The sequence below is a fragment of the Azolla caroliniana genome, unplaced genomic scaffold, assembly GCF_043228905.1.
Source record: "Azolla caroliniana isolate FFs.n. ecotype wild unplaced genomic scaffold, voAzoCaro1.0.p SCAF_21, whole genome shotgun sequence".
NCBI lineage: Eukaryota > Viridiplantae > Streptophyta > Polypodiopsida > Salviniales > Salviniaceae > Azolla > Azolla caroliniana.
The window spans coordinates 3154843-3182477 of record NW_028230456.1 but is presented as its reverse complement, the minus strand read 5'-3'; the positions used below and the strand labels follow the sequence as shown (position 1 = coordinate 3182477).

The following is a 27635-nucleotide window of genomic DNA, read 5'->3' as shown; positions in this document are numbered from 1 at the left end:
GTGCAATAGGAGGGTGTAGATGGAATCATGACCTCGTCCCATCACCCATGGGTAAAAAGAAATAGAATGCATTTGCAACAAAGTTTGAGAAAACCACATAAAATTAGTAGTAGTGCATAGGTTTCCTAATTTTCTAAGAGTAGAGAGAGAGAGTGACACTATGTTATACATTTGATTCTAACATAACTTTAGTTCAGAACTTTATATGTGAGCATTCCCTCACAATCACCCTCAATTGTGCTTTGTATTAAGAAGCTAACTCCATGTCACCCACTAGATCATTGTTTTTCCTAGCACCTAAGGGGCCAATTCATTTTAAACGGTATGATTCATTTTTCCTTGTGCTTATGTTGCAACAATGAACCTATTGTAGTTGTGTAACTGCCCAACCTTGGTTGCTATATTTACTTGGCTCACTACAATTGGAGGAAAGGTTGACCATTAGGATGACATCAAATGCAAGGAGGAACATATATGCCATTAAAGAATTTTGGAAAAGCAAGGAGCCATAAGAGGGAGGGAGCTAGCGCACCAATGTAGATAGATAGATATAATGTTAACGTTCGTGAGAGACTGATTTGCAAGATATGGGATGGGGTTCGAGCCCATGGGCGAGGATCAAAACATGGGTTGGCTTTCAATGCTACAATACGAAATACTTGGTTACAACGGCAATCGGGAGACTTACCCACGCTCATTGTACAAACTGAGGAGAGCATGGTATCCAAGAAACATGAAAAGTCATTCCCGACAAGGGGGGGAGGAAGGGCAGGACCACGTTATTTGGACGCGTTAGCTGTGGCCATAATCGGAGGCTCAATGCCGAACCGTGTATCTACTCAGGCATCATTGAATCGTTCAATACAGTCATCACTGAATCGTACAGAATACAAGCATCACTTCACTTGGCCCCTACACTCAGATACGTGGACAAGTCTCCTCAGGCATCATTGAATCGTACAATACAGGCATCACTGAATCATACAGAATAGGCATCACTTCACTTGGCCCCTGCACTCAAATACGCACGTGTACAACACCAATACTAGTAGCACACATACACTACTTCTAGTAGTAGTAGTAGTAATATTTAGTAGTATGTAAATATTTATTGATCTTATAGAAACTTGCTTCATTTTGTCTGTTTTGTTGAGAGAGAGAGAGAGAGAGAGATGTCTTTTTCATTTTCCCGGAACTTGGTGCTTTGTAATGAGCTGATTTTCGTAAACGTTTTGGAGGGAAGCCGAGCTATGGCGAAACCCTAAATAACACACACGCAGAGGAAAGCGAGGAGATAAAGAGTGTGGCAACAATGGCCCCTGTTCCGCACGCTGGCCAGCAATGGGTTGAGAAGTAGTAAGTGTCTCCACTCTCTCTCTCTCTCTCTCTCTTTGTGGTCTTCTTTCTTCCCGCGGTGTTTTTTTTCTTTGAGGCGTTTTCTCACTCCATATATATGTATATATATATATTTATGCAGTCGGCCAAAGAAAGTGAAAGATGTGGTTCATCAGGAGGAAGTTGTGCTAACCCTTACAAATGCCCTGGAGACTGGAAATGTAAGTTCTTCACTCTAACTCTCTCTCTCTCTCTCTCTCTCTCTCTCTCTCTCTCTCTTCTCTTCAGATTTGTTTTTCTTGTCTTTCATTTAAAATATAGATACTTTAATTGTATTTCTTTTCAAATTATAATCGTTTTATTATGTTTCCATTAAGATCAAATATTTTTTTTGTCTTTCCATTTCAATCAGACGGTTCTTCATGTATTCCGTTCAATATAGAATAAGCATTTTTTTATTAACTTTCTTTCAAATCAAATTAAGTTTTTCTTATAGTTTCTTTAGAATGAGAAGAATTTTCTTCTGTTTTTCTTCAAAATCTGAAAAAATCTTCTTCTTCTTTTTTGAATGAAAAAAACGTTTTTCTTGATTTACCTTAGAATCACAAGAACATATATCACTTGTTTTTCGTATTAATGTGGTTGAGTGCAGCTTCCCCATCTGCTATTCTATGGGCCTCCTGGTACTGGAAAGACAACAACAGCCTTAGCTATTTCTCATCAGTTGTTCGGGTAAGCTTTGTCTTTTCCTTCCCACATATGATCACCTTATTCTGATTGGCTGTGTTGACACTTGTTTCACTTAAATCTCATCACAAGACATTGATCGGAAGGAACTCTTAGATGCTTGGGGGAATCACATCACAGATTACAATGCATGCATCCACTCAGGCCTTCACAACTGTACATGTGTTAAGACTCTACACCCTCACATCTATCTATATAATAGAATTGAAATCCCTCTGACCTTCACACCCACACAAAATTACAGTCCACCAATTGGTGGCCGTTTCAAGGCGTGAACTGTAGAACTCTTGGATTTTAGAACATAATGATATTGTGCATGAACTGTATAAATTTAGGGTTTTACACCCTAAATCTCTTGTCCATGATGGCAGGCCCGAATTGTACAAAACTAGGGTTCTAGAGCTTAATGCTAGCGACGATAGGGGTATCAATGTTGTGAGGACTAAAATCAAGGATTTTGCAGCAGTTGCAGTCGGATCTGGTGTAAGGTATGTGATTGTTTTTCCTTCATATGGTTCTCTTCAATACGTCCATATTACTACCCTTAACGTAATACTGGATGAACCCTCAGTGGTTATCCATGCCCTCCATTCAAAATAATTATCTTGGACGAGGCGGATTCTATGACGGAAGATGCTCAGGTGATCATCAAATTCCACTTGTAAGTGCCTTATAATTTTCTATCCAGTCATTCACCTCCGAATTTTTTCCTCTGAACTCTGCAGAATGCATTGCGGCGAACGATGGAAACATACTCTAGGGTTACACGCTTTTGCTTTATTTGCAATTATGTGAGCAGGTAGCTGAAATATCTCCAATAACTTTAGTTATGTATCTATGATGTTATTTTACATGTTTTCTAAAATATAGTGCATATATAAAATTGATTTGTGCTTACGATTCAAGGGTTAATGGCTGTTCATCTATTAATTTTGCAGGATAATTGAACCCCTAGCATCAAGATGTGCAAAGTTTCGATTTAAACCTCTTCTGAACAACATATTGAGTAACCGCATACAATACATCTGTCAAGAGGAAGGTCTTTTGCTTGACTCAGAGGTATGTACATTTTCATATTGTGATCACATCATGATAATCTTCATTTGGGGGTGGATACCTACCAGCTCTGCTCAGTGTGACAGCTTTTGTGATATATCGTGAACTATGAGACATGCCATACTCTTAAAATTCTATAAAACTAAACTTAATACTTGCGGTTTTGTGTTAAATTTCTAAGAAGCTAATAGCATTTACAGGGTTACTGAAAAACAAAGTTCATACTAGTTCATTGATTACTTAGTTAAAATGTTAACCTTTGTTTTTTTGGTAATCCTAGGTTTCATCAATTTTTCTCATAAGGGTATTGATAGCTGAAATTTCCTGTCACAGGCCATTGCAACTTTAAATCGTGTGTCAGAGGGTGACATGCGTCGTGCAATCACGTGCCTACAGGTTTGTTCAACAACTCATGTTATGAACGAATTCAAATCTCATTTTTTTGGTGAAATGATCCTATGTAAGGGTCTGCTTATTCGTTATTTAATTGTACCATGAAAAGGTTGCCATAGCCTGCCATTTTGTTGAGAAGATGAATTCTCTGATCTAATTCACTACAGAGTGCAGCACGTTTATATGGATCGACTATTTCACATGAAAATTTGATCAAAGTTTCTGGGGTAAGGCACCTGATGTTCTCTAGATGAACAAGTACATGTGTTGGAGATTTATTTCTTTATTTAATGTAACAGGTCGTTTCAGATAATGTTATCTCTTCCCTGCTTCAAGCCTGCAAATCAGGCTTTTTTGATCAGGCTCAGAAGGTTGTGTCTGACATCATAGATGAAGGATTTCCAGTGTCACAGATTTTATCACAGGTGATTGAATGTTTACATGTTAACATTACGTTTTGGTGCATCACGAATGAATTTGCTATATCATTTTCCACTTTATAAATATGGATTACTTGATGGTTGCACAATCTACAATGCCATATTTCCAATCCTCAGTGGAATATGAGTATATATCTACTAGAGACTCTTACTTTTCGTAGCTAGTGCTATGCTTGTATCTGCCCACAAGGGGAAAATTACACTCTAAGCAGAAAATTAGTCCTTCAATCAGGAGAGTGTATCTGCTTTTCAGTATTTCTTTCAGTGAAACAGGCCTAACTTATTAAACATTAGAAATGGGAATGATTTCATCAGAATTATTTTGCTGCTTTCTGTGGGTTTGAACCTCTTGCGTGCTTACTTGTAAAAAGGTCTGATGGTTGAAAACAGCACAGGTAACTTTGCACCATTTTAATATATCTCTTGGTTCAGGCCATTTTTCGCCTTACGCTTCCCAGATAACTTCCTGAGTGGAATATGAGTATATATCTACTAGAGACTCTTGCTTTTTGTAGCTACTGCTATGCTTGTATCCGACCTTAAGGGGGATTACATTCTAATCTGAAAATTAGTCCTTCAATAAGTAGAGTGCATCTGATTTTCAGTATTTCTTTCAATGAAACATGCCTATCTTATCAAACAACTGGAATCCATGGATTACGAAAAGAAGTTTATTTCATCAGATTGTGTTATTGCATTTATAGAAATGGAAAACATCTATCTGTAACTGTAATGGTTTCGGCCATTTTTTGCTTTACTCTTTCCAGATAACTTCCAAGCTAATCTTGTATTTTTAATTGTGTACACAGCTGTATGACTTCATTTTACTTGGCGATGGTATTACTGATGAACAGAAGGCCCGCATATGTGAGAGATTAGCTCAAGCAGATAAGGTACCAAATTTTCTCTTGTTCTGTTTAGGGATTTAAAGTAAAGATTCGTTATTCTAGTCTATAGTGTATTATGGTGGGTTTTATATTTATTAATTGTTTTGGGATGAATTATATGCAGTGCCTAATTGATGGTGCAGATGAATATCTCCAATTATTGGATGTGGCAAGTAGCACAATGCGGGCTTTGTGCAACTTGACACAAGATTGTGCATTTGTATAAGAAATCAATTTATTCATGGTGTTGTAAGGTTGTTAAGGTGTCCTGGACTTCTTTATAATGACAGTTCCTCAACTCTTAATCCTCTTACACTTCGTTTTTGAATCAGATCAATGAATGCATCACTCTACTCTTGACTATGTGCGTGTACTAAATTTTTGGTCCTCAAAATATATTCTCGGATGTATCCAATGGTGTTCACATTTCTTCTTGTTAATTGATATATAGTTTTCATTGCAATATAAAAAATCATCACAAGTGTTAGTTATCGAGTATCATCATTTCACTCAATTTAAAAAGTCGTCACTGTGTCAAAAAGTTCTAGATTTTGCTTAAGAATAGATTTTCTAGATTTTACCAATTCTTCAAATGGAAATAATTCTCTTAAATACCAAAATTGAACTGAACTGTAGACTAGCTTCAAACTGTCCTCTTTGTCTACTGGTGTAGACAGATCTCCCAAAAGAACATGCATGGCTGTCATCTCGTGTGGGAGTTCTACATGTAATTAGCATGAAGAATGTATGCAGTATCAGGATGCCATTCTAGGTCTGAGGTTTCCCATTGACTATAGCACCAGAATGTTAGGAATTTCAACTTTGGCCACTAGTGATATGTTTTGTTTTGCTAAATTAAACTTTATATCCTAGGCTATGACGGTTCTTGAAGTATTTTACATAATTAGAGGCATAATACTGAAAAAATGTGGATGGCATATACTCGGAATGAGTTTGAAGATGGGGTGAAAATACTGTAGGGCAAATTTTGAATGGGATCAAAGATATATGTTGACATGATGTATAACCTGATCACCACTTCACAGCAGTAGTTAAGACAGTTTACACGCTCTACTAATATTCAAGCCCTGACTATACTCTCCACTAATGTTCAACTGTATTGAGCAATGCAAAAACCTGGATAAACTCTGATGTGAGCAATGTATGTTAGTATCATGGACATCTTGAATCCCTACTGTTCTGGTAGACATTTCTTTTTGGTATTCCAAAACCAAGACCCAATTGGCATACATTTTTGCGATGAAACTATCATGTAGACTTTCAAAATTGTACAGCAATGCTGTTACAATTATAATATAAAATCAAGATTTGCCAAGGAAAAGCAAATGAATTTGAAATAAGTAAACAAAGATATATAACGACTTCCCTCTACACCAACTCTTTTTTGAAATATAGAAAGATGTACAGAACTCCATCCGTCAGAACTGAGGATTTTTAACTTATGAAGGATTTATTTCTAAAGACAATGGTTCCAAACATCGATATTTAATTTGCTATGTAAAAGTACATAAGGGGATTGACAACTTTTAGATTCCAAGCCCAGAATAACTGCTTGATTTGAAGGTTTTACATCAATAAAAGAAAATTTCAGTCATTTTGCCCTATGGAATGTCATTTGAAGGTTTTACGTATGCACTATGTGCCATATGGAATGTGTCTATCTACTATATTTACCCAAAGGAACTTATGCATGCACTATGTAAAATAATGTAAAAAACACTCGAGTATTGCTAATATTTAGCCTACAAAACATATACACACAAAATGATTTCATTCTCATGAATCTGTTTTGTTAAGCTTGCTTTAACTGCTTCACTTGTTGACCAAGCTTGTCGATCTGAACCAACATGTGTGTTGTGCAGTAGAGCAACCAATAGAGAATGACAGCGGAAAGAACGAGGACAGCATTGCGTTGTGTTTTCATCATAGACTTAGCATGTCTTGTTTGATCCACCAAGGTGCATTCTGGTCCAATACATTTCGGCATATGCTCAAACTTCCAATAAATATCCATAAGAAGATAAAGGCAGAAAGGAATGATTGCCATCAGCGGCTGCAAGAAACTCCTAGCAACAGCAATAACTCCTTTACGCAAACGTTGCAAACCAGGCATGGTTATGATTAACAAAAGGATAACTTCGGCCCCAACAGCATAAGTTAGTAAAACCCATTCCAATGCCATGATTCACCTACAAAAGTTCCGGTTATAGAAATTATTACTCTAATTAACAAAAGAAAAAGGATTAATATGGAAATTTGTTGTCATTTGAGGCATGAGAACTCATATTACAATTCCAATGAAGATTCAAGAGAGTTCACAAAATGTCAAGCTTTAGAATAGGGCATCTTTGTTATAGCAGTTAGGATATACACATTAACCTAGGCATATGTATATATACACATCTACATTTATATGCATGTGTATACAGATATATAAATTAATGCAAGGGAGCTGTATTAAATAACTACTTTCAACACTGATCTTCATTAACTACATTTAGTATCCAAAATGAAATGTTGTACATTGTATATGCATAGTATGTGCATGTAGAAAGGATATGTGGAAGAATCAGACAATTTCAATACAGCAAATGGTTTTTACAGTTCTTCCATCTTTACAGTTCTCTCATTGAAAAAAGCATATTGCTCTTTAAAAGGTAGACTAAATTATTTATATGCATAATAAGTATATTAATATTATGCAAGGAAAGGTATTAACGAAAAGGTACAGATTTGAATACTGCTACTTAAACACAGGGGCATATCCAGAACTTCCATGGATTAAGACATTGGTGCACTTTCAAATTCCCATGCTGTGAACTGTCAGCAGGGCATCTTGAATATTACCATTAAACATTTGTGAGCTATCCGTAAAAGTTTACAGGCAGACTGAAATATTCTACATTCACAAATGTGGATAGAACTACAGTTTATGCAGTGGCAAAGGTATAAATATAACAGTTTCAATATTATCAATAACCGAACTTGATATAGGTAGATTGAAATGCTATCTGATATTTTAATTTGACTGATCAAGAAAGCTACCTTGATCCTTTTGTACCGGCTTCTGATGATTTCATCCACATACACAACTAATATACATCAACAAAAACAAGCATTACACACAGAGGCATGCTAACAAAACAAGCATATGTCAACCATCCTTAATCAAAGCATCTGTAAGGCCTTCATTACATTCCTCATTAAAACCACATTTGCAAGGAATACTAAATGTTGGTTCACGACAAGTACAGGAAAGCTTCATGCAGTTCTTTATTGAAAAAATAACCCAGTCTATCCCTATGAGGATTCTAATAGAAAATAACTACTCAAGGACAGTATTCCTGATTCCCTTACTTTGACCTGCATACAAATAAACAATCCAGACAAAGCATTTTAATGGAAGAAACACATACATATAGATGAACCATCTGCAAAGCACAACTTAAAGTGGATCTTGATGGAATAGAAGAAGAGACTTAAAAGGGTAATAATCCAAAACAAGGAATCTTGTACATTTTCTCCTACAAAAGAAAATAATCATTATTATCCAATGTAGAAGCTTTTCTCCTTTAGCGCCGAATAAGTCCAGTAATCATGAAATAAATGTATTACCTCTTCTTCTTGAAAAACAAATTTACCTTATCACTCACATTCAATGTGCAATGTAACTTTCCTCGAAAAGAATCTTACAGAACCACTAATCCTTTTCGACATGCAATCTAGCTTTTCTCCTCACAAACATTATAAAACTGGTAACTCATCAAATGGAGCATGGTAACTCTTCTCCTCAAAAAAGCCTTAAAATACTACTGAACCTTAACATGGAAATGTAACTCCTAACAAGAAGTCTTGGATTTAAGACCTATACCATAACTCTGCGAGAGCATTTTTCAATTACATCTATGCCACGATTCAATATAAATTCTAAAATGAACATGGAAATAAAGCCTTTTCTTGCTATGATGAGAAACCCTGGATTTAAAACCTAAATATGCAAGAAAACACATCAAAAATATTTGTAATGCACTTATGAATCTATCTATATATAACCCCATGATTCAACATGAGATCTAAACTAAAAAGAATCATAAACCACACCAGAGTTTCTTAACATGCAAATGTAGCTTCTGAAGCAGCATAGGAGATCTTGCATTTTAATACCTCGATATACGTGAAGCAGAAATCTTTTCATTTACACAAGAGAAGACATATTGAAACCATCTAAAAGAGGCACAGTTACCTATATAACCCTGTAAAGCGTGATTTTGATCAACATTATATGAAGCACAATTCTAGAGCATATATAAAGCATTGATACCAAAACATAGATAAACCAATAATTCTCTAAAATGCATCTCTAAACCATATGCAATCAAAGAGGGATTCAAAACCATATGTAAAACAACGATTACAAAATCACATAACCATCTAAATTCCAGAATTTTTATTATTATTCTATGAAGCACAACCTCTAAATCAAAATGCAAAGCACAATTCCGGAACAAAGCTTCTTTTTGTCTTCTGCAGCTTGACGGAAAAAAGAGTGATTTTCGTACCAGGAATCTCAGAAACGCAAGAAGTTCTGATCGCAATTTCTCCGCATGAAGAGCAGTAAAGAAAAACGAAGAAGAAGAAGAAGAAAATGGAGGCGGAGGAAGATAAGACAGTTGTAAATACCTGTTTGGTTTTGGTTTTGTTCTGTCCTTCAGGAAGATCTGTATGTGTGACTGTGAAGATTCGATGACAGAGCTCCACCGCCAGTTCACTTGTTGCGAAGAAGGCGAAGAACGAAAGAAAGATATGAAGAAATGGGAAAAATGCAGGAAGAAGAGGAGGTGAGGGAAAGCTTCTTAAAAACTAAGAAATCGCCATCGCTGACTGACTGACGAGCATTTGGTTTCAACAAATTGCTCGAAATTGCCCTTACAGTGTATTTTCAACAAATTCCACAAATGCCCTTCAGTGTATTTTCAAAACAAATCCCCAAAATGCCCTTTTGTATATTTGTGAGACTTCTCCGGAACGTTCCGGAACCTTCTAGCCCCATGGGTGCCCCCCCTCATATGTGAAATCTTGAAGGAATCCGCTCCCTTGCATATCTGTATAATTCGTTGTCTACTTATAAAAACACATATTGCCGTACAAGACCGGATTCAAAAGCTCTCCATTTGATGCTTAAAGTGCTTCATTAAAAAATAGATAATTGTGGCCGACCTTATCTTTCAACATCGGCATATGCCTATTTCAATGCAGTATTAATTATCTGTAAGTTCTTTGAAATGTGTGTTAATCTTTCAATAACCTTGTTTGCAATGTAGCTAATACGTTTTCATAAAACCTTCAAAACCTACCAAATGTTTTGAAAAACTTGTAAACATAAGAGCCTTCTCTTTTGCCTTGTGAAGAACCTATACAAGAGTTCGTTCCTAGGTCTAGTATCAGCACGCGCACGCACGCACACAATTGCTTGTGTGCATTTCAATACTACTGGAAGCTTGTACTTGTTATGCAACAACACAATAAATCTCCAAAAAAACACCAATCCAATTTCAAAAGTTCGAGATTGGCAAGTAAGAACTATTCACAATTCTAAATGCGATAACATATTAGCATCTTTTATTCTATTGTCGACGCTACTCGTTTTCACTTGTTTGGTTGGATCAAGTTAGGTTGCTAAATCTAATTGCCTTCACTCGATGTTTAACATATCATTGTTGCGAAGGGAGGAAACTCCACTCTTTGACAACTAGAAACTTTACAACTTTTGTGAAACTATGGCATTGAATCAATGTGGTTAGTTTGGAATGATAACATGGAAAATGGACAAGGTCCATGAATGTTAAAGGGACAATGTCAACATACATGTGGGTGAATGTAACATTAGTGTAGTTATGATATGTAGTGTGGACAAACAAGCATTACAATTCCAAATGAAGTGACAATGGGAAAGAGTTAGTGTGAGTATGACTAGATTTTTAAGGTATTACAACTATGCATATCCAACCATATATAGGAGGGGCATTTTGCCTACTCTAAGCTCTTGATGGAGCACAATGCATGTTAAAGTCATTGTTAGATTCCTATTTGAGTACCATTTTGCAATCTTCTCTTCTCACTAGAATGTATATATTTCACCCTAAAAGAATGACTTAGCTAGAAGATTGGTAGCCAAGAGTTTCACTTACGAATGATAATTCTATCCGCATGGATCAATAGAACGTCTTGGGAACATGTTGACAGGTTGATTAGCAGAGTTTCCTTGAAGAGTAGGTCCAAAAATCAAACTTTAGATAAAGAGTAGGTCCAAAAATCAAACTTTAGATAGGGGAGTGATGTAAATGTAAATGATGCAATGTGATCCCATATACTTTAGATCAATAGCACAAAACAAAAGATGCCCCCTCATATCTATCACAACCATTACAATATGTATAGAGGCATATATAAATCTAACACAAGAAGCAAAGAGTTATACAAATAAGGTTACAATGCATGCAATGAAATAATAAAGGCGCAAAAATATTGATTGTAATGATAAGCATTCATAGACAAAAGATGGTAATGAAATAAAATTGCAATGCCTGAAAGGAAATATCAAAAGTAGTATCAAAACAAAGGAGATACATAGTAGTAAGGGAAGTTATTCAGAACAATTTTTAACTTTTGTAAATGGAATCGTATTCATTACCAAATATTGTATTTGATTAGTTGCTGAGGCTTGTAATTAAAGGAATACATGGACAAAAGGATGGTTCCAACCCACAACCCAAAAAATCAAATGTGCTAGACCAGATTGCTTCAAGATCATTCCAATCAATGTCATAAACATGCAAAAACTGTGCTTTGCTTGTCTGTTAATCGATCAAACTGATAAGATGGAACATTTGAAAGTTTTTTAATCCCCATAAGTTCTAGAGATCCTATCTATGGCTTCTTGGACCTTGTAATGACATGGACAACAATTGATGGTTGGTTGATTAGATGGGACCCTCTCAGAAAACCCACAAAAAAAACCCAAAAACCTCAAATTTGGGCCTCACTCAAGATTGTGAGAGCACACTGAACTTCCATTTTTACAAGCATCAAGGAGAAATAGATCAAAGTGATAGAAATGAGTTGAAAATCAGAATATTAAGGTCTTGTGGGGGGGGGGGGGGGGGGGGGGGTGTTGGCTACAAGCTCTTAAATAAGAATAACTACAACAAATGTAGGGGGGGAAGGGGGGGGGGTTTTGAAGCTGTTGAATTCGAGTCAGTTCTGTTCTTAGGAGGTCTTGAAGCTCTTGAGGACTGGAATGAGAATGACAGTGATGAGGATGAGGAGGATAACGATGGAGGCGACAACCCATTTCCGAGTATGGCTCCGGCTCTTCTTGGCGGACCTGAGCTGTCCGGTTCCGCTGTCGACATACGCATTGGCCATGCTCACATGGTGCTGGATACTATCGAGGTGCTCCCCTTGCGATTCGACAAGCACCGACATGTCGAGGAACAATTGGTGGAGCTCCAAGAGGCTGTGGCACACGTCCTTCACGGCGTCGTGCCGCTCCTGTATCTCGACCACCACGCTCTCGACCGCCCGCCCTTTCCCTTGCTCTTGGATTGCCCTCTGCAGGAACCTCTCACTCTCCCCTGTGTTGATCATCCGATCCACCGAAGCATCGTCCAACGCCCGGCCCGTCACCGTGTAGATCCTGCGCTGCACCGCCTCCCTGTTTTCCGACATTACCTTCTCCCTTAGCTCTTGGAACTCCTGCATCAGATCCTTCAGCTTCTTCCTCAGAGAAGCTGCGATCGAGCACCTGGTCCTATCCATCGTTGTTGTTGCTGCACTGTAATCATATCCACGATCCTCCTCCTCCTGATTCGACCTGCTCTTCTCCATCTCTTCTAGCTTTGCTTTGATGGATTTCACTTTCCGAAGGACCTCTCCCACATCTCCGTCCATTCTCTCTCGGATCTCTTTCATGGCGTCTGCTTTGTGAGGTTTCTTGGTCTCTTCGTGAGAGCTCTGCAGCCTCACGAGAAGCTCCCGTACCTTCTGCATCTCTGTTTTCACGGTGTCCACTTCGCCGAAGAAGAGGGTGAGGCTATGGTCGATGGTTTGGTTAGGTTTCGTCGCCTTCTTCGCCTTCTTTTTCCTTTTCTTCTTCTGCTTCTTCTTCTCCTCATCGGCATCATGAGCAGGGCGAGGCGACTGTCCCATTTCTATATCTTTCTTTAGGTCCACATACTCCGCAGGATTAATGGAGAAGCTGCTTGGCTTCACGCCCAGCAGGTCGTTCATCCTTCCCTGATCTTCTTCTGCTAAACTCCTGATCTGCTTTCCACTCTTGCTCAGCCAAAACCCTAACCTTCTTCACTCTTGTTCAGCCAAACCCTAATCTTCTCCACTCTTGTTCAGCCAAACCCTAATCTGCTTTCCACTCTTGTTCAGCCAAACCCTAATCTGCTTTTCACTCTTGTTCAGCCAAACCCTAATCTTCGTCAGTCTTGTTCGGCCAAACCCTAATCTGCTTCTCTTCTGCGTCTCTGTTTCTCTCTGCGTGGGAGAAAAAGAGGGGAGGGCGTGACCGTTGCTCAAATAGCCGTTAGTTCATGCTTATTGAGCACGTGACAAAATAAACAAAATTACACAATTCAATTTCATACCCTCGCCTTACCCACCCTCCAAACTTTTACCTAATTCTCCAAAAAATACCCCTCTTCTGTTTATTTCTTCACTTCTCCAAGTTCCAACTCCTCTCCTTCGGAAAATAAGTACACCCAATCCAAACTAGACTCCCTACAAATTTCTACCACCACTCAATATTGTACGTTTTAACTTATATGTTCGCTTTGGGGTAGCAAAATGTGTCTCATTGTTTACATCATCATGCGAAAGACAATGTTCATTGACCCCTGCCAGAAAGGAGGGCCAACGATCGAATTTCCAGAGGGCCATCAATCGAATGCATATTTAAGGGGGTCTTAATGGTTGAGAGAGAGAGAGAGAGAGAGAGAGAGAGAGAGAGAGAGAGAGAGAGGCCGAAGACATGTCAGAGTATGGTATGCCCTTCTTTTTGCTAGTCGGAAATGGAATGAGATGGTGTTGTGAGGGCATGACTCTCATGCAACTTACGGTGAACTTGACAGTAATAGCACGTGTCGTGCAATTGTGTGTTTGTGTCTATGTTTGAGAGAGAGAGAGAGAGAGAGAGAGAGTTTGTAAGAGTACATGCCGAGATGGATGTAGCTCAATTGGTAAGGTTGCCCAATGTATGTATGAAGTAATAGAGAGGTGAAAATTTTGGATTTCAAACCCAATATGTAGTGCTTATAGTGTAACAACTTATCACTAGGTTAAGCTAATTATGATAAAAAGGAGGGAGCGAGAGATAGAGAGCAAGGGAAGTGGACAAATACATACATATATGTATATGTATAAGTTTATAACTAATGGTGGGTTTTGGTCTTCACTTAATATGTGAGCGGTAACTACCCTCGTGAATACATAGAATATATATATAACTCATATTGGGTTTTGGTCTTCACTTAATATGTGAGCAAAAACTGCCACTGCGAATTTGCTTTTGCATTTTCGTTAAAAATTCTATACAAAGAGTGCTAGTGTCCCCTTGTTGCTTGGTGAAGTTGGTGCCCCTCACACAACCTTGACCAATTTCTTGTCAAGAAATCCATAAAAGAAAAGATGGTCTTGGAACCATTTGCTTTGATAATGGGGAAATTGGTAATGTGTACAACTTCTTCAAAATAAGAAAAATAGGCAAGGGAAGAATGTCCTCACGTTTTTCATTTAGCTTTGTTTAACTTATTGATTAACATCCATTCCCTATTTATCCTAATTTAGTTATCTAATATCAACCATAGTTCAAGTTTGCTTTTACCAATAACATCACAGAATTTACTTCGAAATGAGAATGTAAAACTTAAACTCAAAGTTATGAGTTGTGTTGTTTTAATGAAAATCTATAAAAATGAATTTGGTCATGAACTCAAGTTATCAAAGGAGTGCCCCTCCGTTGGTTTAAGATTGTCTCTTTTGTATTTGTTTTAATTCCATGTGATAATTTATTTATCTTGGAATCACTTCGCCTAACAAAGTAGCTCTCTCCCTCTTGATCAAACTTCCTTTTACATAAAATGGATGGTTTACAAGCTAATGGTTGATCATTGATAGTGATGAGCATGTCATGGATGGTCATGAATCATGATGCATGGGTGATAGTTTAGAGCTGGGTCGTGCATGCAACATCACCCCTCTTTCAAAAGGCTAGATTTCAAAGGCTTTGCCAATTTTTGTTAAAGTTCACTCACAACAGAAAAAAACCCTTGTAGTTCTTAAGTAGATATTTTCATGTTGCATTCATTCTAAGTTCATTCATAAATCTTTGCTTGAGAGTGTGCCCTCTAAAAGTTTACGAACTCACTTTTCATAATCTACACAATCAAGTGATTGAAAATTATAACATTGTCTTTTGTTCAAGGGTTGACAACCATGGTGTGAACAACACAAAAATTGCATTTGAAGATTAAGACTTCGCCCATGAGTCGGAAATCAAAATAATATTGGGCATTGTCTTCTTAATCATCAACTTTGATTTTGACACGCCCATCCTAAAGTTAGTTCACGGTGGTCAAGAATCAACATTCACCATTCCCATAACAGAGACAATGTTGCCTAAAAGCTAGACTTTGCAAATCATGTTTCACAAAATTTAAAGTAATTCCTTGTTTTAAGGTGACATGAAAATGACTCCATATGCTTAATGTAGGGTAATAATAATTTCAACCACACACACTAACTCACTCACTCATATCCAACTATACACGTGCATCCATTGTTATTTTGAGTTTAAAAGTAACATACCTAATTAATAAAGATTTATTTAATGACAACAAGATTATTACTAAGCTACATTAATCCTATTTCTTGAAGAGGTAGACGTCACACTTTCCAAACAATAACATTTTTAAGAGGCAGACGTCAAGACCTGATTTGAGAGAGGCTTGAAGACTGCATCCCCTCAATTCTGGTAGATTTGGATGTTGATCGCAAGCTTCACCATATGGTATGTATGGAAAGCACGTTGCCTAAAGGTCTTCCAATATCTGGCATGCCCCCCCAGAGGAACTAATCATGGATATATGGTTCACGATTATCAACTGCCTACGAAGGCAATTGGACGAGCTTTGTGGCCACTCCAACAACCCGAGGTGGAACTACCAGCCCCCACACTAATTGTTTCCCACTCACCTCCCAGCCTCCCTTCATTATAGGTCACATGATTCGGCTTGTACTAGCCAATGATGAAGGGCACTAGTTTATAGCTATAGGTACCTACTTACATTAAGTAATTAGTTTGAAAGGGTCTCGTATTCTTGAACTCAATTGGAGGGTGATTCCCCAATTTATGTATAAGCTACCTTGTATAGCCTTTCTGTAATAATCTCTCCCAACTAATGGGAAAGTAGTTTTTTTTGGAAAAAGAAAAGAAAAGATGCCAACATTTTTATTAAGCTTGTGAAAACAATCATTAAAGCTAGATCATATTTTTCATATTTTTGCTTCTCCCATGTAATTAATTGTGTCAACATTATCATCTTGTAACATTAAAAGAAAATGGTCGAAACACAAAAAAGACCACTCCCAATGAGTTGATATATTTGACTCGCGACGTTATTTTTTTGTGTTTGTGAGAATGCGACTCTTGTTTTTGTTTGGTTGTTGCCATGATGAAACAACTTAGTTAACTAACGTTCAGACAATAGCGGAATTGATTGTACTATGATGTCGATTATTGAAGACCCGACCAAAACTTAAGGAACATGTGGCCAGATTAAGCACGTGCTCGATTGATGTAAGAGAGAACAATGACATGTGTGAATGTTGGGATGGATGGATTGATTGAGTTTTGAAGCAGGAAGCACATGCCACTTTTTGGGGGGAATAGAGGAGGAACAAAAAGGAAAGAAGAGAAGAAAATAAGAAAGAAAGATAGATATATTAATGTCCTCTAAGACCAAATTTGGCCCATGAGACAATTGGTTTACAAGAAAATGGGATATGTACTAGGAATCGGCAAGAGTTTGGTTTAGGCTTAACTAGTTTGGCCTTATCCAATCCAAACTAGTTAATCCTAAATCATTTTGGGGTTCTCAAACTTGAACCAAACAAAACCAAACCGATCCCTAAACCACTTTGGGATTCGGTTTGTGAGTCGGTTTGGGACAAAAAAGCTTTAGAGGTGTGAAGAAACCTAAAAAATACCACTACCACTTCTACTCTTCTCCTCCTCCTCATAACTCCCACCCCCTTGGCCTTACCACCGATGAGTCCGAATTCAACTCCAAGTCCCACCTCCACAACTCCCTCTTCGTAGACTACTACGATTGGTCGGCTAGCATCCACGAATCCCATGCCTCCCACCACCTGAACCACGAGTCTCGAGGCTACGACGACCTCTCACTCTCAGTGATCCAATCCTTCTCCAATTTTGACATGCCCCCCACCCTCTCCCTCTCTCGTCACTCAATAGTCTGTTGCCTATGGCTTTCTAACTTCAAATTTCTAACTGTCTAATTATTTTCTAAACCCTAATGATTAAACGGCTTAGATGGTTTGGCTAGGCTCAAGCCAAGCTGAGCCGCTAAATTGTTTAAAACCGGTTTAGGCTTGAGCCGAGTCATTGCCGATCCCTAATATGTACCCAAATCACCGAAAATAAAAGAAACTAAACATAGATAACCAAATAAATAAGAGGAAAAGGAAAAAAAAAAATGAAGGATTGAGAGAGGGGTATTTCTGGTATTTTGTTTGGTGAAAAAAAGAGACGAGAATGAATGATCAGAGACGGAGACAGACCAGACCTTCTTCTTCTTCTTCTTCTTCTTCTTCTTCGGCTTCCTGAATCGTCCCTGCTCCTGCTCCTGCTCCTGCTCTGCGGATCTCGACTGAAGGAAACGCCATCGCTTCCCAGGTACGTGTTCTTTGCCTCTATCATGCTTCATCATCATCATCATCATCATCTCCTCGGTCAGGCTCTTTCCTTCTCCTACCTCAAAACTCCCTCCTCCTCCTCCTCCTCTCATCACGATTCTTCTTCTTCTTCGTCCTCCTCGCTATTCTACCTCAATATTTTCTTTTCTTCTGGTCATGAATGCTCTCCTGACGTTTCATGTACCCCTTCCCCGGTTTATCTGTTATTTGTTCTCCCCACCCCCCCCCCCCCCCGTTTTCTGTTGCTATCACCATGGATCCCCAGAATTCCTGCTCAATTGGACGCAGACAGAATGGCGTTCTTTTCCAATTCCATCATGGACTTCTGACGCGTTCCTCTTTCTCAGACAGAATGACGTTGTGTCATCCTAATTCTCGGATTTTCTTCTGTATTTTATTTCTGATTCGGAATGATAGACATCAATTTGTATTTTTCACTATCGATTTCAGATTTTGTTTTTGCAGAAACAATGTAGAAGATTATGTTGCCATCCTATCATTTTTATAAATTTTGTTATTGTAGTTTCTGATTTTTCTTATTGTGGTATATGTGGACGCAAGACATATTTCCCCCCTTATCCATGGTTTCTTTCAGAACCAATACTTTTGCAGAAAATAGAAGAAGAATTTTGTTGCACATCGATCTCTTCTTTGATCTGAAGTTCTTTGATGTTATCATATGGTTTCTGATTTGCTATGGTAGTGCACCAGAGGGGATGCCCTAATAAGGTGTTTTCATTTGTGCTACAGCTTTTCAAAAGAGTTACTTCACTGAGGAAGAAGAGTTCTCTTGCACATATTTGATCTTTCCATTAAAAATTGTAGTCTCAGTGAATGCAATGAATAGGTGTCCTTGCTATGGATTTTTGCAGCTTTCTGCGTGTTTAAAGGGTCAAGATGTGAATTATTGTTTTTTTTTGTTTTCTCTACATACGAAGATATATTTCTTGATCCATTCATTATTCACTGGATAAAGATAAGTGCTTGCAAAGGAATTCCAAGCATTTCTTGTGGTCGAAAGATTATGCTTCAATGTATTCTTCATTTTGTAGATTTGTGGATCATAAGGATTCAGTGGATTGAAGAATAGGTGGTTCCTATTGGTTTCTCAAATTTTCTTTTCTTTTCTCTAGTAGAAAGATAAATTCTTTGCTCTCAGATTGCATTCTCAGCAGGTCCTGGGTAAATGTTTAAGGAGATTCCTTTCACACAGCATGAAGAAGTCTATATGTGAACATTTATCTGGTTTCCTCTGTTTATATTATATAGATTCGATCAATTTCTTCTTCAGTGTGCTTCAACTGTTCTCCCATGGAGGGCCCTCTTTATGTAAGATCCTCTGCTTAATGATTGGCATGCTATAAAGACAGGAAATGCCAGTTCTTATATGAATATGATTTTCTTGAGATCATTTAATGATGGAAAATATAGCTCACTTCATATGGATGGATCGTAAGGTCATGTAATCTGATACCACTTTTGCGATCTTATTAAAAGGGAGACCAGTAAGGAAGGTTTATTCTGGATCTGATTCAACTCAATTAATTCAACAAAATCATGTCCTCAGTTGTGCACACGTTTTGCCACTGGATGAAGATGGTACTTTCAACAAGGAGACCTTTAGTTTTCCATGGTGTTCGTCCACTTTTCTCTATCTGGGCTGTTCAAACAGATAAGATAGTCCGAAATTCCCCATGTCTCCAGAGAGCTTGCTATGGCCACTGAACTGTGTATAGTTATTAGTAGTGGCTATCCAACACAGTTTAATGTCATGTGGTCTATACCACTGACATCTAATACAGTTTTGACCAGATTGCCTGGAAAGTATCAGCGTGTCTGCATGATTTTTATCTGATGTTATGTTTGGCTTTACAGGATTTAGTGATATAACTTTGAACATTTGAAGCATGTCTTCGAGAATGCACTCCAAACCATCTCGGGCATGGGAAAGAGGTTCTCCTGGTAGAAGGCGACTGGGCGGAGGAAGAGGGTCTCCGCCAATAGAGCATTTCCGTCGAAGGGATATAGGCTCTCCTGGAAGATCAAAGAGAGGAAAATGGGAATCACCATCAAGGAACCGTGTCGGGTCGCCAAGTTGGACACACAGAAGGGGTTTTGAGTCTCCTCAAAGAGCAGGAAGAAGAGACTTGGGCTCACCAAAATCAAGGAGAAACTTTGATGTTGAACATCATCATCAAAGGACTGATGATGAGTATCGATTCCATGCTACTATTCGGCAAGAAGGTGTAAACAGAGAAGGATCCAGGCCTTCGGGATTGGTCTTCCTGTGCAATTTGGCAACGATGAGGGATTGTTTCCATTATCATGTTTTGGGCCTTCCAGTAGCTCAAAGAGATGTCGTGGAACGAGTCATTCCCGGAACAAAATTGTTTTTGTTTAATGTTGAGACAAAGGAGCTATATGGCGTGTTTGAGGCCGCCTCATGCGGTGGATTAAATCTTGTTCCTGAGGCTTTTCAAGATTCCAAAGGGGCATATGCTGCCCAGGTCTGTTTAATTTCCTATTTTAATATAGCATTGTTTTTGTCAGTCCCCCTTTATATGTAGATGTGACATCCCATGTCACTTGAGTCTGCATTGATGAAGATTTTATACATGCAGAACCATTGTTAAACGATAAAATACTCATGCTCAATAGGAATGTTTGGGCAAATGAGGCATAATCGCATCTCACTACAGATTATTATCTTTGGGACTCATAGGCGAGTTTTACAAACAGAAGAATCTGGTTGATTATATAGCAGTTCTCATTTTTTGTATATTTCAATGAGTTTGTCCAGCTGTTGTCTTGGCAGTTTACACCATAGCATCAAACTCATACAAACTGAGTGAACTGAAGTTCCATCCTTGCAATGACTTCTGCCACATCCCATAGATCACCTCTGGTCTCCTGACAATCTCTCTTTTGTAAAAGCAAGGGCTTTCACGTTTCTATTTCTCAAGAGTATGAGAATTTATTGTCACAATCTCTCCGTGTCTCTCTTCTCTTCCTCTTTTCCCCTTTGTCTCCTTCAATGGGACAGAGATACTTAACATGATGCAGAGACTGATGTGTTACATTATGGAATGCACTAGCATTACTACAGTCTCTAGCCTTGTGTTCTATCAGACAGATTTTGATACTCTTGTTCGGTACCTTCAACCAGGGTAACTTCTCATTTTCTTACTATATTTTGTAATTTATAGGTCAGCTCACAGAGCTTAAATTATATGATAATACAATTATAACAGTTATGGATCGTTAGAGATATCTTTCTTTCTACCCCCGCTACAAAAGGTTCATTATTGGATATAAGTAACTTTGGCACAAGAGGACCAAGCTCTTAACCTGTATAGCAGCTAAGGTGTATTTACTTCAATCAAGGTTGCCTATTTTTTGTGAGGGCTGGTGCTAATACACACACCAGTTGTCATTTGACATTTGATATGCTGAAATACAGATGTCTTCTGATCTTTCCTGTAAATAGTATGAGAAACATTTTTTTTTCTGTCCTTGTCCAGCATCAATTTCAGGAGCAAGAGAGGGGTCCATATAAAATGTTTTATGACACGTGACCATTTTTATTTTTGTGGCAGGTGCGCTTTACACTCGTTTTGGATTGTCTACCCCTAGGAGATGACAAAACCAGAGATGTACTTAGAGATAATTTTAGTCAGAAGGGCAAGTTTGATTGTGAGCTGTCTCCTAATCAGGTACCAAAATTGGTTCCACTGCATGGATTTTTGCCTGGATTGGACTAGGTTCAACTTACTATGATCAGGTTTGGTCTTTTATTCGGATATTTATGTACAGGTGGTCAAAATCCTACAACTATTTTCGCATACAGAAATCCGACCTCCACAAGGTCGGGGTTGGGGTAATACAGGTGTTCAGGAAAACAGGAATGTAGCACGTGGATCCAATGCTCTTGGTTCAGATGCATTGCGCTTGCCACAAGCACCTTATTTACATGAGAACAATATGTTTCCTGATCCTCACCTTCTTATAAATAACTTGAATAAGTCTGTTGCTGATGCTGTTCAGGCTGATCCGGCATCGGTATTAGCCCAAGATGTGATAGAGGAAGTGGATCAATTGGCATTTAAGTACTTGAAAAATGATCCAGGATACAGTGGTATTCGTCTAGAGCCAGTTAATACATACTTGCTATCTACCTCTATGAGAAATCATTCATTCAATCATGGTCAACCCAGTATGCCATCTAGTGTGATGCAGCCACATGGTTTGCAAGTTGGACATTTCCCAAGTGGGATGGGTCATCCTGGAAGCACTTTATCTGATTCAGCTAAGAAGGGTAATATTGAACAGACATTGAATGATAGAGGAAAGATGCCAAATGATATTGTATCTGGTTCAAATCCTAGCGAGAGAGGATTGCTACCAGTTCCTATAATGCACCATCAGATCGCGCCACATGGGATGCCACCTCAGCAAGGTGTTCTATATGGTGTTAAACCTGACTTGGGTGGATCTCATGTACCGTTTCATCCCTTGCAAGGATCACATATGGTTCGTCCACAGATGCTGAATCGACAATCATTGGTAAATAATCAACCGATAGGTAAAACTACCCCAAACAATACCCAATTGGGAGATCGTTCAAGCAACCGCTATCAAGGACCAAAGTCTTTCAAGAAATTGAAGAAGAATAAGCAGAAGAAGCTACCGGCAGAGAAAGGAGTTGGAAGTTCTAGAGACAATAAAGATGAAGCAGATGCAAGAGAATCGACAGCAGTCAAGCCTTCTGGACCTTAAGGTTTTAGCCATTTATTGTAGTTTAATCCTCACTAACAGTTAATATACAATAAAAAGCTTATGAATTTGATCAAATTTACAATTATGGAAGCTTTTGTGCCATGAATGCTGGTGTTTTCTCTGCACCAGCTATGGATTCTTTCAGGGAGGAAGAATATATATGATTAACATCAAGATGCTAGGTAAAAAGCTCATATATATAGGTATATATCCTATCCCTGTGTATAATTGTTCTCACAGTTAGTTGGAATGGTTTAAATGCATTTGTCAAGTTTTTCAACCAAGGTCACTGCAAGGTTGCATTTTTTGGGTCTCTTTTTATTTCCATGAATGATGATGATGATTTCTAACAAAAGTATTTGTGGTGCCATTTGGTAAATGCACTTCTTTTCTGAGATTTCTCTCCACTTGATAGACTTGTTGGTAGATTTTGCTTCACCTGGCTGATTGATAAATATGTTGTGTTTAGGATACTCTACTATTAGTGTTCATTGTCATCTATATTTTAAAATGGCACTTTCAAACATAATTGATTATCTCTTCAGAATTGAAATTTTTGTCAAATCATTACTCCTGAATTACAGTGCTTTTCAGTGAGAGTTTTGATAAGTGATGGAATTTAGCTGTCTTCAGAGATGACGTGTCATTGTTGAATCCAAGTTGTTTGATGTTTATGTTCCAGAGGATTGTGATCCTTCCTCTTTTGGTGTAATCTTTAGTATTTTATTTAACAAGATCTGGGAGGGATGAAGGCTGACAAATGTTAAACATTGTGAAAAAAAATTCACTGACAAATGGAATGCCCAATTTGCTATGTTTAGATGCTGAACTTACGAACTTGACAACAAATGACATGTTTATACCACAATTGTTGATCCCAAATGGACAATGGGATCTTGTTGCTTGAGGAAGAAGTTATTGCCTCTTGGGGAACTTTATCTTGTTGCTTCCCCTTCAATGATGCTATAGCATACTTGGGAAACTATTGAGAATATGGAAAAGCTAATCATCACTAAATAATTGATGTGTTGGATGGCCTTAATTTCACAAAATTGATGTGTTGAATATGAACATGTGAAGTAACCCCGCTCCCCGCCCAGCCACCCAACCGATATTTCATCCAGAAGAGATATTTGCTAGCTAATCCACAGAAATAGTCATATAAAACCCTTGAAAGAGAATTTAATTTTAGCTTGATCGAAAAAGGTTAATGTCATAGTATAATTAAGCTTCGTACAAAGAAAACAATGTGCATTGTTGTTTTGCATTTCTACCTTGTCTCAACACCTTGGATCTAAAATTTTTGGTATCTTGTCCATGAAGTTATTCGAAAGTTCTCACCAAACTTTACTTTCATCATGGTAGTTATTTCCTTTGCCCATCTTTTATACAACAATGTGTGATAGTGAAACTTCAGTTGAAAGGCTGCTAAGCTTAGGAAATATAGTAACTAACCTTAGATTTTTATGACATTTGTCATAAAAAATACTTTGGATACTTTACTATGACTAAAAATTAAACAATGCACTAAATGTATATGTACTAATAATACAAATAAAACTTCAAACATATTGATATGATAATAATTTATGAAGAACATGATGTATGGAACGCAGTGGGTGACACAACAAATAATTCCGATGTAGGCAATTGAAAGTATCATCAGAATGTCGATAACTTGCGGATGTGGCTAATCTCTAATCAACTTCATAAAGGTTGTAACTTGCGCTCTAGTTAGAATAATATTTTCTTGACTCTAATACAATGTAGGTAATGGAAAATAATTATAAGTATGAGTTTTTGAAGGTGACAATATCATTAGGAGTTTTACTCTCTCTTTTTTTTTTCTTCCAAAAACCACTACTTCACATTAGTTAGCAAATAGAATACAACAAAGTTTGTCCAAATCCACAATGGGATCAACATATACAACTTGGAGAAACAACTCCAAACCTATCAAACAAAAACAGCAAAAAAACTCAACCGATCCTTAACTCAAGCAAAATTGAAATAAACCCTATTTTACCCCGACTCTACCCAACTAACTCTTTTCTAACAACATTATCCAGGTAACATGACTATACTAATGCACGTTTGTGTCAGCTATACATACATAATTACAACCCATGTACAATATTGGGAGCCATCAGTGGAAACAACCATTAGGAGTTTTACTCATAATTTAGAAATATTTACTTTTCAAGAAAGCATGATGTTTGGTATGACACATGTAAAATCCTGTTAATTTTTCTTAAAGACAAGAGTATCTTATACGTTAGCCATTTCCTTTGAAAAAGTACTTTTACAATAACCTACCATGGGATAACTCCTGTAAGCTCACTTACACACAAATACGAGACCATAAAAAATATAAAAGATTATATAAACAGTTCATTACCACCCATAATCTGATATTATCATGCCAAATTGATAGATCTCAAGTTCTCACATGTGACTTTCATGTTTAGGATTATCTTAGCAACGATGTTTATTTTTTCTTTCAGAAATGTACGAGGATGTTCATCCCCAAAGCATTATATCTGGCATATCTTATGAAGCATGTTGATGTGAATGTTTGAGTACAATTTGTGGTCTATGAATAATTTTATAATGATCTAAGTTGGTGTACATAAAAATGTGTGAACAATATCAAATGCATCCTTAACAAGGAGAGGATAGTATTTCCTTTTCGAATAGTCAGACCATAAGTAGAAGAATAAATGTATATTAGACACATGAGGAAAGACACCATTATCGTGGAGCCAAAAGGCTTTTTAAATGTGCATGGGGAAGCTAAATGAAGTGAAAAGCATGAAAAAGTGTGGGTGGGAGAAGGTAACAATCTACACAAACACGTTACTATTGATACCGTTTCAGTGCTTTAACATTATTCTAACAACTTCTGACCTTGTTGGTAGAAGTGAGCTAGTGTGCTCAAAGAAAAGGTGCTCCCATTCACAAAAATGACGTATATAAATTTCAAATTTTGCTTGTTGATAAAACGTATTATTAATGGCGAAAAACAATTTGAATAATATATGTCATTTTGATATCAAATCCCTAGAGTTTGTTGTTTTTTCTTCATTTTTTGATTCATAAACAAAAAATATGATATGGAGCTAAGATAAATTCTATATTCTAAATTATAGTAATTTGGATTGTAAGAGGGGATGGTTGAAAACATTGTTTAAAACTTGTTAGGGGAAGGTTGGTAGAAAGGACTTGAGCGTCGAGATACAAATAAAAAGGGTGTGGAGGGGAGGTGAGATGGGAGAGAGAATTTGAAAGCCTCAAAACCTATAGTAGGTGCTAGAGAGGAAGGATTGGGCACTAAAGAAGGTAATAGGAGTAATAATAGATTGATCATATGAAGGATGCAAACTATTGAATTAAATTAAACTTATCCATTCACAAGAATTGCAATGAAACCAACGAGACACTACACATCATGGATTGCTATCATATGCTTGGTGCAAATGGTGTTGATATCTGTACTCATGGAGATGCCTATTGCCAATGATCACATCGTGGGAGACACTACTAATGGATGGAATTTGGGTGTTGATTACGATACTTGGGTGGCTGCCAAAACTTTCTATGTGGGCGATAATCTCAGTGAGTTTATATCTACATATCCCTTTCTCTCCACCATCATTGACATCCATTTAAACTCTCATGAACTTCCAAGTAGATCAAGATAATGACAATGTAGATTGTGTGTGTGCATGTACGAGTAAGTATAAGAAATTGAATAGCCAAACATAGGGATAGTATAGATATACATATACTGTTATACATATACATAATATGTAGTTTATGATCCAACCTTGTTATTGGTGTGGCCTTCTAATAATAATAGCATTTGTCAAGCAATGTTATCAAATTTGAAACAGCCATGGGTTATGGAAAGTGAATTTGTAAAACTATTTTTATACTTGGTGCACGATCCTTGAGTAAAAACAAAAGGAGGGTTTTTTTATGAGCACAACACATAGAAGGCATTACACATAACTTCAACCACAATGCTAAGGTTACAAAGCACGATGTAGTGTATGCCCTATTCAACATTCGTTGTTGTCTTTTAAAAATAATGACATTGATCCCATGAACAAAAATATTTGTTAAGATTTATGTTTGTAATGGCATACACTCAAGATATGTATATAAACATATGATTGAAAGGCCATGCAAACATTGAAAATATTCTATGAATGCATAGTACATTTTCAAATTGATTGTAGAATAGCTGTTCTATTATCTAATCATCCAGTTTCTTTTGTAGTTTTTAATTATGGGAGTACCCATGATGTTGTACAAGTGACCCAATCAGAGTATGAATCATGCACTTTAGCAAGTAGTGACAATACATATAGCATGGGTCCAACAAACATAACATTGACTCAAATTGGGACAACCTACTACATTTGCTCGGTTCCTAACCATTGTTCGAATGGCATGAAGTTGTTAGTGACAGCTATTGCTCCATCAACTTCCTTTGATTCCTCTTCTTCTACTACAGTACCGTCCTCCAACTCATCTTCTTTTATTGGAACAATTTCCCCGTCATCTTCAACACCAAACTCGTCTGCCTCCTTACAATTGCCCACATTTAGTTTGGTTGCCATTCTTTTGCTTGCCTTCTCCTTCATCTCCTTCACCTAAGATCACTATATTAATATTTAATACATCTTAAACAAGTGATATTCCAATGATCCTCACCAAACAATGCATACAATATGGTTTCTTGGTCCTCAATCATGTATATGTTATGCCATTTTGTTCTTGTTTCAATAAGAAAATATGATGCCTTCTTCACAAATAAACATTTATAGTATGAGAGTAAATAGTGGGTAATCCAAATATTGTTTTCTTATGGGAAGCTAATCTATAAGTGAAATACTACGTGATGGAAAAACGTAATATGATATCCTTGAGTGGGGCATGACAAAAGGTAGCAAAAGTTTATCAATGTTTGGAA

General features: G+C 37.4%; 4 protein-coding genes and 1 pseudogene across 6 annotated transcripts; 3 read left to right on the top strand and 2 right to left on the bottom strand.

The window, feature by feature from the left end:
- Positions 1–1215: 1215 nt before the first annotated feature.
- EMB1968 (ATPase family associated with various cellular activities (AAA)) lies at positions 1216–5282 on the top strand. The gene is made up of 12 exons (XM_087336089.1): positions 1216–1356; positions 1478–1556; positions 1988–2067; positions 2454–2570; positions 2654–2723; positions 2808–2881; positions 3021–3141; positions 3472–3534; positions 3699–3758; positions 3831–3956; positions 4781–4864; positions 4983–5282. The coding sequence occupies exons 1-12, from the start codon at positions 1313–1315 to the stop codon at positions 5082–5084; spliced, it is 1020 nt and encodes a 339-aa protein (XP_087192215.1). The 5' UTR covers positions 1216–1312; the 3' UTR covers positions 5085–5282.
- Positions 5283–6485: 1203 nt separating this feature from the next.
- LOC147850354 (uncharacterized) lies at positions 6486–9732 on the bottom strand. Of its 2 annotated transcripts, XM_087336152.1 has the most exons (3): positions 9560–9732; positions 9044–9132; positions 6486–7068 (listed from the first exon to the last, which is right to left on the bottom strand). In XM_087336152.1, the coding sequence occupies exon 3, from the start codon at positions 7059–7061 to the stop codon at positions 6672–6674; it is 390 nt and encodes a 129-aa protein (XP_087192278.1). In that variant the 5' UTR covers positions 7062–7068; positions 9044–9132; positions 9560–9732; the 3' UTR covers positions 6486–6671. The 2 variants fall into 2 exon arrangements, with proteins under 2 accessions (XP_087192278.1, XP_087192277.1); XM_087336151.1 differs by lacking the exon at positions 9044–9132.
- Positions 9733–12126: 2394 nt separating this feature from the next.
- LOC147850353 (syntaxin-125 pseudogene) lies at positions 12127–13392 on the bottom strand (annotated as a pseudogene).
- Positions 13393–17760: 4368 nt separating this feature from the next.
- Positions 17761–22937, top strand: LOC147850352 (uncharacterized). Of its 2 annotated transcripts, XM_087336230.1 has the most exons (4): positions 17761–17861; positions 19757–20388; positions 21478–21594; positions 21695–22937. In XM_087336230.1, the coding sequence occupies exons 2-4, from the start codon at positions 19789–19791 to the stop codon at positions 22655–22657; spliced, it is 1680 nt and encodes a 559-aa protein (XP_087192356.1). In that variant the 5' UTR covers positions 17761–17861; positions 19757–19788; the 3' UTR covers positions 22658–22937. The 2 variants fall into 2 exon arrangements, with proteins under 2 accessions (XP_087192356.1, XP_087192357.1); XM_087336231.1 differs by lacking the exon at positions 17761–17861 and having other exon boundaries at positions 18790–20388.
- Positions 22938–25904: 2967 nt separating this feature from the next.
- Positions 25905–27480, top strand: LOC147850351 (chemocyanin-like). Its single transcript, XM_087336843.1, has 2 exons — positions 25905–26272; positions 26940–27480. Exons 1-2 carry the CDS (start codon positions 26080–26082, stop codon positions 27317–27319), a joined length of 573 nt encoding a protein of 190 aa, XP_087192969.1. The 5' UTR covers positions 25905–26079; the 3' UTR covers positions 27320–27480.
- Positions 27481–27635: the final 155 nt, after the last annotated feature.

Bases quoted from the DNA above. Each gene is read 5' to 3' on its own strand.
- EMB1968 (XM_087336089.1), top strand. From the start codon at position 1,313: ATGGCCCCTGTTCCGCACGCTGGCCAGCAATGGGTTGAGAAGTA. The intron at 3,142-3,471 runs GTATGTACATTT...TTCCTGTCACAG, and splicing joins GTCTTTTGCTTGACTCAGAG to GCCATTGCAACTTTAAATCG. The intron at 3,759-3,830 runs GTAAGGCACCTG...TTAATGTAACAG, and splicing joins ATTTGATCAAAGTTTCTGGG to GTCGTTTCAGATAATGTTAT.
- LOC147850354 (XM_087336152.1), bottom strand. From the start codon at position 7,061: ATGGCATTGGAATGGGTTTTACTAACTTATGCTGTTGGGGCCGAAGTT.
- LOC147850352 (XM_087336230.1), top strand. From the start codon at position 19,789: ATGTCTTCGAGAATGCACTCCAAACCATCTCGGGCATGGGAAAGAGGT. The intron at 20,389-21,477 runs GTCTGTTTAATT...TTTTTGTGGCAG, and splicing joins AAGGGGCATATGCTGCCCAG to GTGCGCTTTACACTCGTTTT. The intron at 21,595-21,694 runs GTACCAAAATTG...ATTTATGTACAG, and splicing joins GTGAGCTGTCTCCTAATCAG to GTGGTCAAAATCCTACAACT.
- LOC147850351 (XM_087336843.1), top strand. From the start codon at position 26,080: ATGAAACCAACGAGACACTACACATCATGGATTGCTATCATATGCTTG. The intron at 26,273-26,939 runs GTGAGTTTATAT...TTTCTTTTGTAG, and splicing joins CTATGTGGGCGATAATCTCA to TTTTTAATTATGGGAGTACC.